This window comes from Staurois parvus, unplaced genomic scaffold (genome assembly GCF_062004578.1).
Source record: "Staurois parvus isolate SC_StPar_1 unplaced genomic scaffold, SC_StPar_1.0 ptg000340l, whole genome shotgun sequence".
Classification (NCBI taxonomy): domain Eukaryota; kingdom Metazoa; phylum Chordata; class Amphibia; order Anura; family Ranidae; genus Staurois; species Staurois parvus.
The window spans coordinates 2,850,529-2,864,903 of NW_028318136.1; the positions used below are offsets into that span (position 1 = coordinate 2,850,529).

General features: G+C 40.6%; 1 protein-coding gene across 2 annotated transcripts in view; it reads left to right on the forward strand.

Moving 5' to 3' along the window:
• SLC8A2 (solute carrier family 8 member A2) overlaps positions 1-11,830 on the forward strand; it is a 298,189-nt gene extending 286,359 nt beyond the window's left edge. For both annotated transcript variants that reach the window (XM_089684241.1, XM_089684240.1), the window contains one exon: positions 370-11,830. In XM_089684241.1, the coding sequence (XP_089540367.1) occupies positions 370-746 (377 nt within the window). In that variant the 3' untranslated portion in view covers positions 747-11,830. The remainder of the gene's footprint in view (positions 1-369) is intronic.
• The last annotated feature ends 2,545 nt before the right edge of the window (positions 11,831-14,375 follow it).

The window sequence follows — 14,375 nt, forward strand, 5'->3', positions numbered from 1 at the left end:
GGCCATAATGCAGTAGCTTCCTGATTGAGGTATTTCAGGAAAATGCTGCATTATGGCCACTAGATGGGGCTGACAATCATAGGAAACACAAGAGAAGAGGTCTTTCATGGGAACCAGTCTGCTACTGCAGACACTCTCAACTTACTAATGTCAGGGAGGCATGCTGATCCAGTGTCCACTGTGCTTTCTAAGTCAATGACCTGGAAGAAACATGCAGCAAACCAAGTGTAATCTTACCTCCTGACGTGGATACTTGTTCCTGGAGTGAGTCAGAAACAATTGAAACCACTGAATCAGCATGTACCAAGTTACCTTTAGTCTATGCGCTAAGTAGACCATATCATTATCTGTTACATTTATCTTTTGCAGACACTTTTGCCAGCAAGGTGGCTGCACAACAGGACCAGTACGCAGATGCTTGTATCGGCAATGTGACAGGCAGCAATGCAGTGAATGTCTTCTTGGGCATCGGAGTGGCCTGGTCCGTGGCTGCAATCTACTGGGCCATCCAAGGCAAAGACTTTGTGGTGAACGCCGGCAATTTGGCCTTCTCGGTCACGCTCTTTACCATCTTCGCGTTTATCAACATCGGTGTCCTCTTGTACCGCCGCAGGCCCCATATAGGCGGTGAGCTAGGGGGGACTCGTCTCTCCAAGACCCTCACTGCCATGCTTTTCATCGGCCTTTGGTTCCTCTACATCTTGTTCTCAAGCTTGGAAGCCTACTGCCATATCAAGGGCTTCTAAACGTCATTGACAATGCAACGAGGGGCTCTCTCGCTGAGAACTCAAACATTCCATGGGATGACACTCACTTAGGTTGTGAGACGTAACATTAGGATGAAGTTGAGGGCAAAAAAAAAAAAAGAAAAAAATGGGGATAATTTATTTATTTTTTTAAATGTTTTTTCATCTGGGTCTTATTCATCCTTCATCTTGTGTCATTTTAGACAAGTAGCACAATTTAGAGAAACAAATTGGCACTGGAAAGAATTTGTAAGTCAAACTGAACTCCTTAATAACTAACATACAGAGATATATACTGTATACATAAAAAAAGGGGAAGGGCTTTCCGCTGAGCCTGCTAGGCCCCTGCTGAGGAAAGGAATTGTCTAATTTCAGTCATTTATGGGCAGCAGTTGGTAGTGAACCTGTTACTTGACAGAACTAAATGGAACATCTATGATATGTGCTGCAAACATTATAGAGCTGCATCAATGTTCGACTCATCTTTCCAATAGAAGATGAAGGTCAGTGCAAACAAAAAATTGGTATTTCCATTTCTGGCGTATATCTAGGGTTAAAATCACATGCCACCTTCAAATATCTTTTAGAGGCTCTGGTCAAAACATTTCTATGTGTTAGCTTCTATCTCTGCTTCCCATAATGCAGAAATAAGATCTTGCAGGTTTAAGGCTTATTCACGACTAATACAATTGAAGTTGCAGGCAGTGCTGCATGTTTAGTAAGTAGTCTTGCCATGGGTTTTAGATTCAATACATTTTTTGAAGGCCTCTAGTTGACATGAATGGGAACTGCAGGTCAAGGAACCCAAAACTGCACCATGCAGAATAGCTTTAAAATGCACTCCTGCTGTGAATGGGCTTTACTGACATACATGGATTTGTAAGTACCAGCATTGGAAAACACAAGCATGGAATCACATCTGATGTAAATGAGCCTCAATACTACCCATAATAATAAGCTTGACAGACTTGTAGCTCAATCCTCAGTCGTACAATATGAAGCAAACGATCATTCCATAATCTCTACCAACTTTCTTTATCTAGAAATGTGTGCACAAAATACATAGTGTGATCCCAGAATGCATGATGCACTTCTCAAAGCCAGGTATGTGAGGTCTCCCCACAGGTGCCCAGAAGATGGGAGCAGGCATCTGTGCACTAATTCAGATGTGTAAGTTTAGTAAGAAGAAGGACACCACTCAAACCAGCTCAGAATTATGGTGTTGGCCTCAGCTGTCACTCTGGCCATGCCCCATGATGCACTTTGTCCCGCGCACTGGGGCTTGGTGACCTAGTGAAGAAATGTCCCCAGCATACCAAGGATTACTCAAAATAGGTCCAAAGCCTTATTTCATGGTCACGTGGCAAACACAAGGCAACGTTTTGGAGCCACGCAGGGCAATGCAACCATGCCTGGGTGGGCAGGGCAAAATGCGTCGGAGAGCGTGGCCGGAGCGACGACTGTGGCCAATACCATAATTCCAAGCTGGTTTGAGTGGTATCCTTCCTCTCTCAAAATACATTGGGCCACATAACACCAAAATGATACTTCCACATAGAGGAAATGTACATATTTATTGTGTTCTCATTAGTTTATCTTAAAGTAAAACTGGCAGCCATTTTAAATGCTTAAAAGTAAAAGCTTAACACTGCAGTAGACACTACAACATCCTTTTACTACTTGTTACCCCTGAAAATCCTTCTTCTCTGTGCCTCTCTGATGCTGGTTTTGCTTTTTTCTAGGAGCTTAACTTCCCTGTCTGATTTTAGGACTAAGACCTGCAGACTGCAACTTTCCTGCCCAATGATGCTCTCATTGGACTGGGGTGGCAGCTGGCAGATCTTAGCCGTAAAAGCGCAACTCTACTTTCATAGAAAAAAAAGCATATACAATTGCAACACATGCCATGTTGTAATTTAATGTTATTAAAAATTACCTTTCCTTTTCAACCTGCAGCCACTATAACATTCAGTGCAATATAGCAACCTGGGGGCTATCTGTACACCCCCTAAAATGTAATTTCTTGCTTGTGTGATTGGTTCACTGATTTTTTTGCAGAAGTCTGTACTATGGTGCAAGTCAAAATTTAGGCACCCCCTGCAAAAGCAACTTCAGATTTGGTTAGATACTCCCCAAGGGTTAACTACTTCTAAAGGGATGCAGACCCTGCAGCTTTTCCCATCAGAATACTGAGAGTGCACCAGGTGATTATAATGAACCAGACCCTCCCATTTAAAATCAGCCTGCACAGAACATGGTGAACAAACAGCTAGGATTCTGTCGGTTTTCAGTATCAAACTGCAACTAGCACACAGAGACAGCAAATGAGGCTATGGTGGCTAATAATGATAGATGCAGGCATTTCATGCTGTCCACTCTTTTTCATTTGAAAATGGCTGTCAAGTTAACTTAAAGATAACAAAATCTAAACTAAAAAAGACTAGTTGAAGAAAATAGTAAAAGCATTCCAGCTTATGTTTGGTTAGATCCCCCTGTTGTAGTCTCCAAGATATATAAAAAGTCAAGAGACTGACTCAGACCAGCAAGCTCCACCTCTAACTCAAGTATTCCTTTGGGTGAACTGGTCCTCACATTTGCATTGGCTTGAGCAAGGTTTGAATTCTTAAGGAACCATTACAGGTGTCCAGGACCCTGGTAGGGATATTTCCCACCAACACCTCTTGCCCTAGTGTATGGCCATAACAGGGTTGATGGGGAACACACTCTAGTTTTGATTGTCTGCTTTAATAATGGTGGAAAAATAGCCCATGCATTTCTGGGATCAAAAGGGTACTCTATTTTGTCGGGGCTACAAAGGGTACAAGGAGCAATATATTATAATGGAAACATTACAGTAAATGGTAAATAGAATAATATATTATAAAATAAAACTAATAATGTTTTCATTATATTATATCTTTCAAAAAAAATATGGTGGAAAAATAGCCCTGAAGAAGGGGAACCTTCCCAACCCCTGAAACATGCTGGCCCCTTTTTCTAGAACTAATAAAGTGATATAAAACATTTTTGATGTTCCCTAATGCTATTCTTGGATTGGTAACAATTGAGCTTGTATGATTATTCTTTGGGTATTCGAAAAACCAATGCCCCCCCAAAAAATGAATGAATCCTAGATGACCACATTTTTTTTTTCTTTTTAAAAAAATGAATTTCAGTTTGTTACTACAAAACCAGTATTGTATCCCATGTTTATATAAAAAATATATCTATTTTCAATACAACATTATCAAAAGATAGATATATATTGATATAAATATTGGATAGTTTTCTGGTTTTGTAGTAACAATTTTAAATTAAAATTGTGCAAAACATTTTTTTGGTCATCCAGGATTTATCTTTTTTTGGGAGCATTGATTTTTTTTGTGTGTTTTAGATGATAGTCCAGTCATTGAACCTTGGGTGACTTCACTTAGATATCACTTTACATTGAACCAAATGTACTAGCCTATCATGCCTTTTTGAGTCTTTTGGTATCTCTTGAAAATCAAGCAGCCTTTTAACACCATTTCACCTGCTATTTAGGTTCAGCCTCCACTTCTGATTTAATGTCGTTGACCAGACACATTGGAATTTTGGAGATGGACTTTCCAGCTGAGCTGTTTATGTCACCAGCCTGCTTTGTAAGAAACATTTAGCAGGCAAATAATACATTATCTCTGTCCCTGTAGTAAGTTCCCTATTGGAATGCATGAAGTGCTTGCAGGTTTGTGATAAAATAACCTGACTGAAAGGACAACCCTCTCACATTGCCATAGCTTTGCCAAGGGTGGTTCTGGCCAGCTCAGTGGATTGCTTTAAAAAATGCCTGGATTCTTTCCTAGATACACAGAATATAACTGGATACTAACATTTATAGGTAAAGTTGATCCAGGGAATATCCAATTGCCTCTCGGGGATCAGGAAGGAACTTTTTCCCCTGCAGGAGCAAATTTGATTATGATTTGCTGTTTTTTTGCCTTCCTCTGGATCAACTGTGGGCATAGGATTATAACTTTTTTTTTTTTATGGTTGAACTGGATGGACTGTTGTCTTTTTTCAGCCAGACTAGCTATGTAACTATGTAAGGTGTTGGGGTGCTCTCCCTGCCATAATCTTGAATAGCACTGAAGAGCCAGTTGTGTTCTGAACCTTGTCCACTCTGTAAATAATAAGACAATCTGTTCTGGCTAAGTTGCTCTTGAATATTATACATGGAACTAGACATTGGGTTCTGTTGTATACTTGGGGTTCGGAGTCACAAGTCATTATTTATAATTATTCAGTTTGATCATGGACCCAAGAAATGGTTGATTTGTATTTATTTATTTATTTAAACAAATCTTTTTCAATGACTTTCATCCTCTTTACTGTACCTAAAGCCCTAATGATCAATAATTTTAAATCAGCTAACTATGGTCCAGGTGCATCAAAACAAAAGGTATGCAACGTCTTACAGTTTGCTGTAAAAAGCAGCCGCAGCCTGGTTAGAAAAGCCTGTCCTCTGCCAGAATGCAGGAATCAGTGATTGTTCTGCATTAGGTCATTCACAACCCCAGCTAAGTAAGATCTAGATTCTCTAATAGGCAGGGACAATGGGCTTTGCTAATTGCAGAGCTATAGATAGACAGCAGGGTTGTGTGTTTGACCTTTGCATAGACATCTGTTTCCATCCAGAGAGCAAAGGTTCCACCCTATAGCAAGATGACAGGACAGGATTTTCTAAGAAACTGAATTGTAAGACTCTGCACACCTTTTGTTTTAATGCACCTGGCACGTATTTAGATGATTTAAACTGATGGCTCAGTTGACCTGCAGTTTCGATAGTGTAACTATAAAAGTGCCCAAAGAATCACCACATATTTTTAATATGAGCACAAGGACAAAGTCTTACCTTATAAAACTTATATCCAGTGTTTATTTGATAAGGGGATTGGTGCAGAGAGACTTCTGCCTCTCTTCCCACTCTATCTTGCTCATTCACTTTAATATCAAAAAGACAAGATGGCACTTAAGATCCATACATACAGTGTGTACAGTAATAGTACGGTAATGATTCCAAGCATGTTCCCTTGAGGAATCAGGCTTTCCAAAACTGATATTTCAAATATCATCATCGACCAGCTTTATATATCTCTGGAACGTCCTGGTTCTGCCCTCTAACATCATGGTCTAGAGCAAGGGTCTCCAAACTTTCTAAACAAAGGGCCAGTTTACTGTGCTTCAAGCTTTAGGCCGTTGCAAAACTGTGGCCATTGGGAGAAGAATATGCCTTGGTGGGAATAAACAGTGCCCCATCATTGATTTTAATGGGAGGAACAGTGCCTAATTATTGGTATTAGTGGGGGCAATGGTACCTCATCGTTGGTATCAGTGGGAGGAATGGTACCCCATTTGGAGGAATGATTGGCATCAGTGGGAGGAATGATGGCCCATCATTGCTGTCAGTGGGAAGAATGGTGCCCCATCATTGGTGTCAGTAAATGGAATGGTGCCCAAGAGACAGATAAAGGCAAGCAAAGGGCCACATCTGGCCCACAGGCCACAGTTTGGAGATCACTGGTCTAGAGTCTCAATAATCAGCTTCAGCAGGGAAGTATGACAATACTGTCACTCCCACCACAATTCTCTATAGTGGAAGCTAAATTTAAAAACTGCACTGCATAGAGACCTTCCAGTGTTGGTGGCAAGTGGGCGGAGCTGGGAATTTTGGTTCAGAGATTGCTCTAAGTGATAAGAAGCACTTAGAACTCTCAAACTGCCAGTTTTGAAAAAAGTAAAACATATCACTTGTTGGTAAAGTGTCATATAAATATATATATTCCTCATTAAATAGGTAGCTCAGATCTCACCGTTCTCCTTGTAGCAAACTTGAAGTATACCCATCAATAATGAAAAAAGCAGCAGATTTGTAGACAGTATGAAGTTGTACAGGCTGTACTGGAAAAGTATTATTGAGTTACTCACCCTAGAGTAAGTAGAGTAAGAGGGGCAGGCTCAGTGTTTCATTGCACCCTTCTGTCTGTGTTCCCCTTTGTTGGGTGAGGCACACTGTATGGTACGTCTAATGACTCCCTTTTGTCTGTCGTCTTGCAGTAGGAAGTGCAGATTAATTCTGGCAGATTCATTATGGTAACAAGCAAAGCACTTTTAGTTATATGACTCCACTGGCCTGGAATGCCATCACTTGTGGTTTACTGCAATGGGTTTCCTGCAGTGGGCTGGTCAGCCCCATAGAGCCTGTTCAGTAAGCAAAGTGCAGTTATTCAAAGAAACCAAACTAACTTCATCTTCTACTGATCTGACCTCATTTAGCTAAAATCTGAAAGGTTTTGCTACAGGTGTACGTCTGCCCATCATACAGTAAATGTTTATTGCATCTTCGCTACAACACAACTGGCCTTATTCAATGAAGTGTTATCTTTAAATGCAGCTACCCAACCAGCAAGTAATCAGAATCCATCCTTTACTCTTCTGACTGCAGCAGAATGAATTCTCATTTTTTTTTATGGGTTACTGAACTTAATAATAACGACTATTTATTGACTAAGGTAGACTGTTCTACCCTAGGAGAAACAGACCCCATATCTCATCATAGCCTTCTGTCTGTGTCACCTTACATTGGAAGGGCCCAACTCCTTGTTTCAGTGTGGCCTTCCATAAGAGAGTCATGCTCCATATTTCTTGGCTCCCTTCCATATCACACTGCAGTTGGAGGCTCAGACTCCATGCCTTAGAGCTGCCCGGTATTTGTGTCAGCTTGCAATGGAAGGGATAGGCTCCATATCTCATTGCTTGTATTCTGTCTGTGTTACCCTGCACAGGTAGGAACAGATGGCATGTCCCATTGCCTCCCTCCATCTTTGTCACCTTGCAGTGGATGGAACAAGCTCTATTTTTGATAACTCCCTTCTCTGTGTCACCCTGCAAGGGGAAAGCAGACTAATTGTCTGCTGGCTCAGTTTTGCCAGTCTCACCATGTAATAGAATGGTCAGATTATAAAAGATGAATTTAAGAAATGGAGTACTTGATACCCTGTAGGATCGGTGTGTGTAGATGGTATTACTGAACCTATTAATTTTCAGCTTCCACTGCCCTTTGATACAGTTCATCAGTGATAACAGACTGGTTTACTGATTGTCGGTCAATTTTCACAACCTGGGATTCCCAAGCCAATCAGGATAAAGCCATTTGCCAGCCCCTAACTTTACTTTACAGTTTTGGGGGCAGAGGCTGCTGCATGTCACTGCCCAGTTGGTAAATAGTCGGGCCCGATTATTTGTAGAGTTAGAAGGCACAACAGTCAGCCATCCTATACCTCCTATTAATGCCCAGCAAGGTGAGTAGGATTAGCCAACGAGATAGATCACCGTGAGCTTTGTCCATGGTGCCAGAGTCACTTTTATCTGGGGATATCGCAAGTATAAAGAAGGTGCTTTGTTATCAACTTAGTAGGTCAAACTAAGACATATTACTCTGCCTGACCTGTAAAACTGGACGTGTAAGGAATTGTTGAGTGATTAGTAAACATTTCATCAGATCATTCAGCCAAATCTGTTGTCCACCTTAAGAATATAATAAGAATGTCTGCCATTTTGTAGCTATGTATCCATAACTCCATCAGCCAAGATGCATGTCTTCCAGGTCTGGTTCAAACATCTCATTCAATGAATGTTCAACAATGACTTTTTTAAAAGGCCACATTTTATTTAAGGGTTCTCAATGAAGTCTGGAAAGTCCTATAGGAAAAAGACTCTTCTGATTGGTCTCAGACTGGACTGCAAAATGTCATTATTAGCAGCTCTGAGCCCAGAGAAGGCTGGTTCAGTGCTAAAGACAAATACTAAAGCATTTATGGTAAGCCTCCGTGACTGGCCTTCAAAGCATCTTTATTCATTCTCCGTTCAGACTTTGCTGTGGACAACTCACGGTGATGATCTTCAGAGGCACAAAGAGACATGGTCTTTCGAACAGTTTGGACATTAGCTACCTGATTTAGCAAGACAATTTGTGTGCATTACTGGGCAGATTTCAATAAGCACACTAAGAGGACCAGGCTCCACTCTGCTACAGGTTGGCGGGTTGAAAACTGATTAATATTTTCTGTTTATATGCTTACCAAATAAAAATTAAAACATTTTGAAATGTTGTGACAAGCCCCTACAACAGATGAGGGCACCTTGGACTTTTGAGGACATGGTAAAATACCATTTATACTGGAGGTTTCCGTGTGTGGCTGTTTCTATGTAATGCTGGCTATAGCCTTTAGTGTATCTGACTTTATACCTGCTTACCCTACTTCATCTCTCACCAATTCTCTGCTACATCCATGTACCTCTGCTCTATTACCCTCTGATGTTACTTTCTATTCATAACCCCTGTGTGTCCATTTTCTTGGGCCAAATTGTCCCTTTACTCTTTGTAAGTTGTCATATTTCTTGAGGCCTCTCTCTATTCTGTCTTGTATTTTTGTTACCCTTTCTGTAGATCTTTTTCTTTTTTTCACCAGCATCCAAAAAGTTCTCTTTTTTTTCTACCCATCCCTGTCACACTCTGTATTTACAATAGGCATGGCTAGCTTTAAAACCTAGAGGAGGAGGAATGCTTAAAATAGGACATTTGCACAAGCCTACCAGTATTAGTGCAAGTTTTGATCCAATGATTAGCAAAGTTAAGGCCATACTGGACACCAAAAATAATACTATTGAATGTGCAATACTGTAGATTTTCTCACTCTGGTTGAACAAAAAAGTATGCAATACCAGTTTGTTATCACTACCCATGTACAGGAAGAGCAGAGACTACAGTGATTTCTTTACATTAAAACAAAAAGGCTGATGGATATCAATGCCCACAAAAGCTTCCTTCGTCCTAAAAGTACCCCCAAAGGGCCAGCCTGTGCAAGGCTCTTAAATGCTTGTATTTAGCTATATGGTGTCCTGTGGAGGCAGAAAACCACTGCCTCCATTTTCTATTCTATTGTAGATGTCAAAGATGGCCTTTATGCATCTTTGGTTAAAGAATAAAAATTCTGTGTAGTGCCTTATCTGTCATTCTGCCAGATATGGCACCTCCTCCCTCCACCCCTTTTTCTATGATGCAGTTGGTTAGAGTTTTAACTTTGCCTTCTGTCATTGACCTGGAGCAATTATGCAAAAGGAAAAAAAGGAGTTCTGATTTTTTTTATTTTTTTTTTATTTTGCCTGCATGCATGATCTTGGTTCATGAAATCAGAGTAGATACTTGACTGGCAGGCAAAAAGCATTTTCAGAAGAGGGTCAGCAAAGGCAGCCTAGGTAGCCACATCTTCCTTAAAAATTGGGGCTCCTAACCCAAAACTTGCATAGCCCTGGTCCTTCCAATTGCAGAAAGATGATGGGTCCTACTAGCACCCTCTGCTAGACTAAAGAATAGTAGCTGTGCAAAAATAATATACCAGTTATGAGGGAATGGGAATGTAGGACCAGAAAAACAAGACCACAAGCTCTGTTCAGCGATGGACAGCACCATTGACTTTAGCTTGTTACAAAACAAGCCCTGACTCTGATCTACATATACCCAATACAGCTCTTCAGCAAATCCTACACATTAAAGAAATGTTCAAACAAATGAATATGTTGTTTGTGAAAGCAAAGAAATTAATTAGGACTGACCCAAATGTTCCCTGAGATACAAAGGGAATTTTTTTGCCCCAGGAAAAACAATAGAACATTAAAAGATAGTTACACCCACAAAGATGAATTTAATTTTGGATGGGTGGTGATTGGGTCACTGAGAGTGAAAGGTTATGCTTACCCCTTAGGCTCAGCTGTGATGATTCACGTCTTTGATGTTCCTCTATGGATCTCACTGCCTCATTGTTTACTCTGCCTTTGCCTTTCAGAACTACTGTAGGTCCTATGGCTTAAACAGGGGATTGTCTAAAGAAGGTCATAGATAATATGATTTTCTTTCTTTCCATCACAGGTGGAAGGAAAGAATATTACTCAACAGTTAGTGTTGATGGGGGGATACCCCCCGCTGAGTTATTGTGTTCTGCTGGCGGGGAACCTTTGCGGCCAGCAGAACACACTTGTCACTGTTAACAGCTATAGACACCAGCAGTAATTGCATGTAAAAAAATCAGACAATCCAACAATGTGGTTGTACCCATGTCAATTGATGGATCAACTTGGGTACAGACAGCTTACCCATAGATGGATCAAATCTTGTCCAGTCCCTGCTAAACCGACCGAGGTTCGATCCATCTATGGCCAGCTGAACACAGCCTTTCCCAACCTTTTTAAGGTGGAGGAACCCTTGAAATATTTTTCTGGTCTCAAGGAACCCCTGCTAATAATTACTATATGTACAGATAACCATACATTAGTGTGATGGTCACTGGTCAAAATGCTTGGAACATTTGTGGTCATTGGGAACATTTCCCTTTTACAGATAGCTAAAAAGATCATTGTTGGCAGTGGCTAATTATTGCTCATTGCTTGTGGAACCCCTAGCAACCTGGGGAGGAAACCTAGCATTCCATGGACCATTGATTGAGAAAGGATGATCTAACATTGGCAGGAATAGTGAGAGGAGGTTAGTGGAAGAACTTTGTGGCAGAAAATAGTCATGGCAAAAGATACCTAGGTTTTACAGACCAGTTCACAGAAATGCCCTGCACCAAAAACAAAAGTTTTGAACAGTTTTTCTTTAAACTGTCCCTTTTGTTGGTTTATTTCCTCTTTTTTTCTGTTATGGTTTTTTAGATTTTTTTCTCTTTCTGGCCCTTTTGTATCCATTTTCTCCCGTTGTCTGTCTGGGGTCCTACTTCTCACTTCCTCCTTTTGGCTCAGGCAAATGTCTGCCTTTTTAGCATTCATCTGGTCTCTTCTGGGATTTCATCTTTCCCTGAGACATGCCATGTCTCTGTCATGCCGCTCTCTGCACACACTCTCTGGCTAACCCTCCTCTACCTGGCCTGCTGTATGTCCCTGCGTCTCTCTGAGTCTGCCTGTGCTGACACAGAAAGGTCCTCAGCATGTCATATTAATGCAAGAAAAAGCTATAACTTTATCAATATAATTATTTATTTTGAAAAAAGAAATGTGTATGCTTTATTGTGTGATATAAGAATGTGTTTCACGTTAATCTGCACATCATTTGAGTGCTCTATATCAACCTTCCTGAACCTTTTTACCAAAGAAATCCTTAAAATAGGTCTCAGGGAACATCCACTAAAATTAGCCCTACAGATTATGGTACATTAGTGCCATCAGTAGGTTGTAGAGAGTTTTAAATGAAAGAATAAAGAATGGGGTTCACCTAATAACCATTAGATTAAAAAATTAATAATAACAGTCAGAAAAGAAACACACAGTAGAAAGTGTGGTGACCCCCTATATCCACATGTCCTTTGGAAGATTTACTTTCCCTTCCTGACCAGGACATTTTTTGCTATTCAGCACTGCACTATTTCAACTGGTCATGCAACATTGTTCCCACACAAAATTTATGTCCTTTTTCACACAAATAGAGTTTTATTTTGGTGGTATTTGATCACCACTGGGTTTTTTATTTTTTTGTGATATAAATGAAAAAAAGATAGAAAATTCTGAAAATAAAAAAATATTTTCTTCAGTTATAAAACTTATCCAATAAACTTAAAGTTAGTCATAAATTTAGGCCAAAGTCTGCTACATGTCTTTGGTAAAAAAAATCCCAAAATGTGTATATTAATTAGTTTGTGTGACAGTTATAGCATCTACAAACTATGTCATATATATATATATATATATATATATACTGGAATTCACACAGCTATTACATTCTGATTGCCACATTTCTTGAGGTGCTAAAATGCCAGGAAAGTAAACCCCCCTCCCCCAATGACCCCTGTCACAGTTCACCCCCACACGCACACGCCCACAGCGACTAGCCAAGCGAGGCGCGAACGTCCGGCCGTGACTTGGGGTAAGAGGGAATAAGGGGGACTTAACTTGAATATATAGAAGTATATAAGACCAGCTGTGATATACTTTCACAGCCCGCACTACCTCTTGGCCACCACAGGAGGGAGACTCCACTTCAATCCAGCCAGCCGACCACACACTGGCAGATACAAATCCTACATACAATCTGGTGCACTAATTAGGGTTGAGGAGCAGTCCTGCAATCACACACCCTTCTAGGATCCCTCCAGCTATCCTACAAGCTAGAACCCCAGTGTTAACCACTCTTCCACTGTCCACACCCCCCCACACCAGACAAACCACAAACGGTAGCTTGCCCCCACCCAACAGTTTGACTGGCCTGCTGGGACACCACACACACACAGATCTCCGTCTGGCAGATCTGCTACCTTTACAATCTGCACGCAATCTGCCAACACACAGTGCAATTGCATACAGATAGGCAATGATCTTGACCGAGCATTTAAAGACACTAAAATACAATACAATCTAATCTCTGTGGAGATATGAGCCCGCTTAAGTACCCAGAAGTCACTTATTAATTTTAAGATTTAATATCCCGAAAGTGGGCAGTGCATGAAATATGTTCAAAGTATAAAAAGTTACAGAAAATACAAAAAAATACAAGAAGACACACAATTGACTCATCACTATAAAATAAAAGGGAATAAAAAAACAGAAATAAAACTTTTACCCAGATTTATCCTGCGACTGGAGCAAGTCAGGGAAAGTCAGCAATCCATTAGTCGATCGAACTAGCTCCATACGAATCACCACATCCATACCTCAAGTCCTCAGTTTATGGGAATATGGACGTGGGCCGGACACTCAAACCTGGGGGGTGTTCCCGTACCAGTCCACAGGACGCTCTGGGTGCTGAAATACCCAAAGTTGATTGGACCAGGAACGGTTTGAATCACCAAGTCAGGGATTGAATTTCCGTTACCAGCGCATCAGTCCGATCGCGACAGTACCAATCACTGTTCAGCTGTCGCCATCAGGCGCCACATAACCATTTCCTGCATTTTTCTGGCATTCTACATAGACCACAAATTCGGTTTTTACATGCAGATGTAACCCACAGAGTGCCCAATCAGAAGGAAGTATTTTCATCTCTTTGCAACTAACATTTTAGCTTTTATGAGAGATGAAATCTATTCCTTTGATCTGTGATATACTTTAAAGCTCCCCAGACAGATCAGAGTCCCCCTGGTATCATGAAGCCGAAATATCTGCTTTCCTCTTTTAAACTTCAGGAAGGTGGCAAAGTCTGATTATAGACAAATCTTATTGGCACGCAGGTGTCACTTCCAGCCTGGAAGCTGCTCTGTCTTTTCAGATGCTAATGGGTGAGCACATGTCTCTGAATACCTACGACTGAATATATCTTTAATAACAAGAAATGAAACAAAATTTACGATTACATATTGCTACTGATCACATCTCAGCTACTCAAATCTGTACATTTATGTCACAACCCCTTTTTGGAAAGTAGACACCCCAAGGAATTTGCTGAGAGGCATGTTGAGTCCATGGAAGATTTTATTTTTTTGCCACAAATTTTTGGAAATTTACAATTTTTTTTTACACAAAGTTGTCACCTAAATTATATATTGAAATCATCGTCAATCATCATCAAATGATATATTGCTCACATATGCCAAGGGTATATGTGGAATA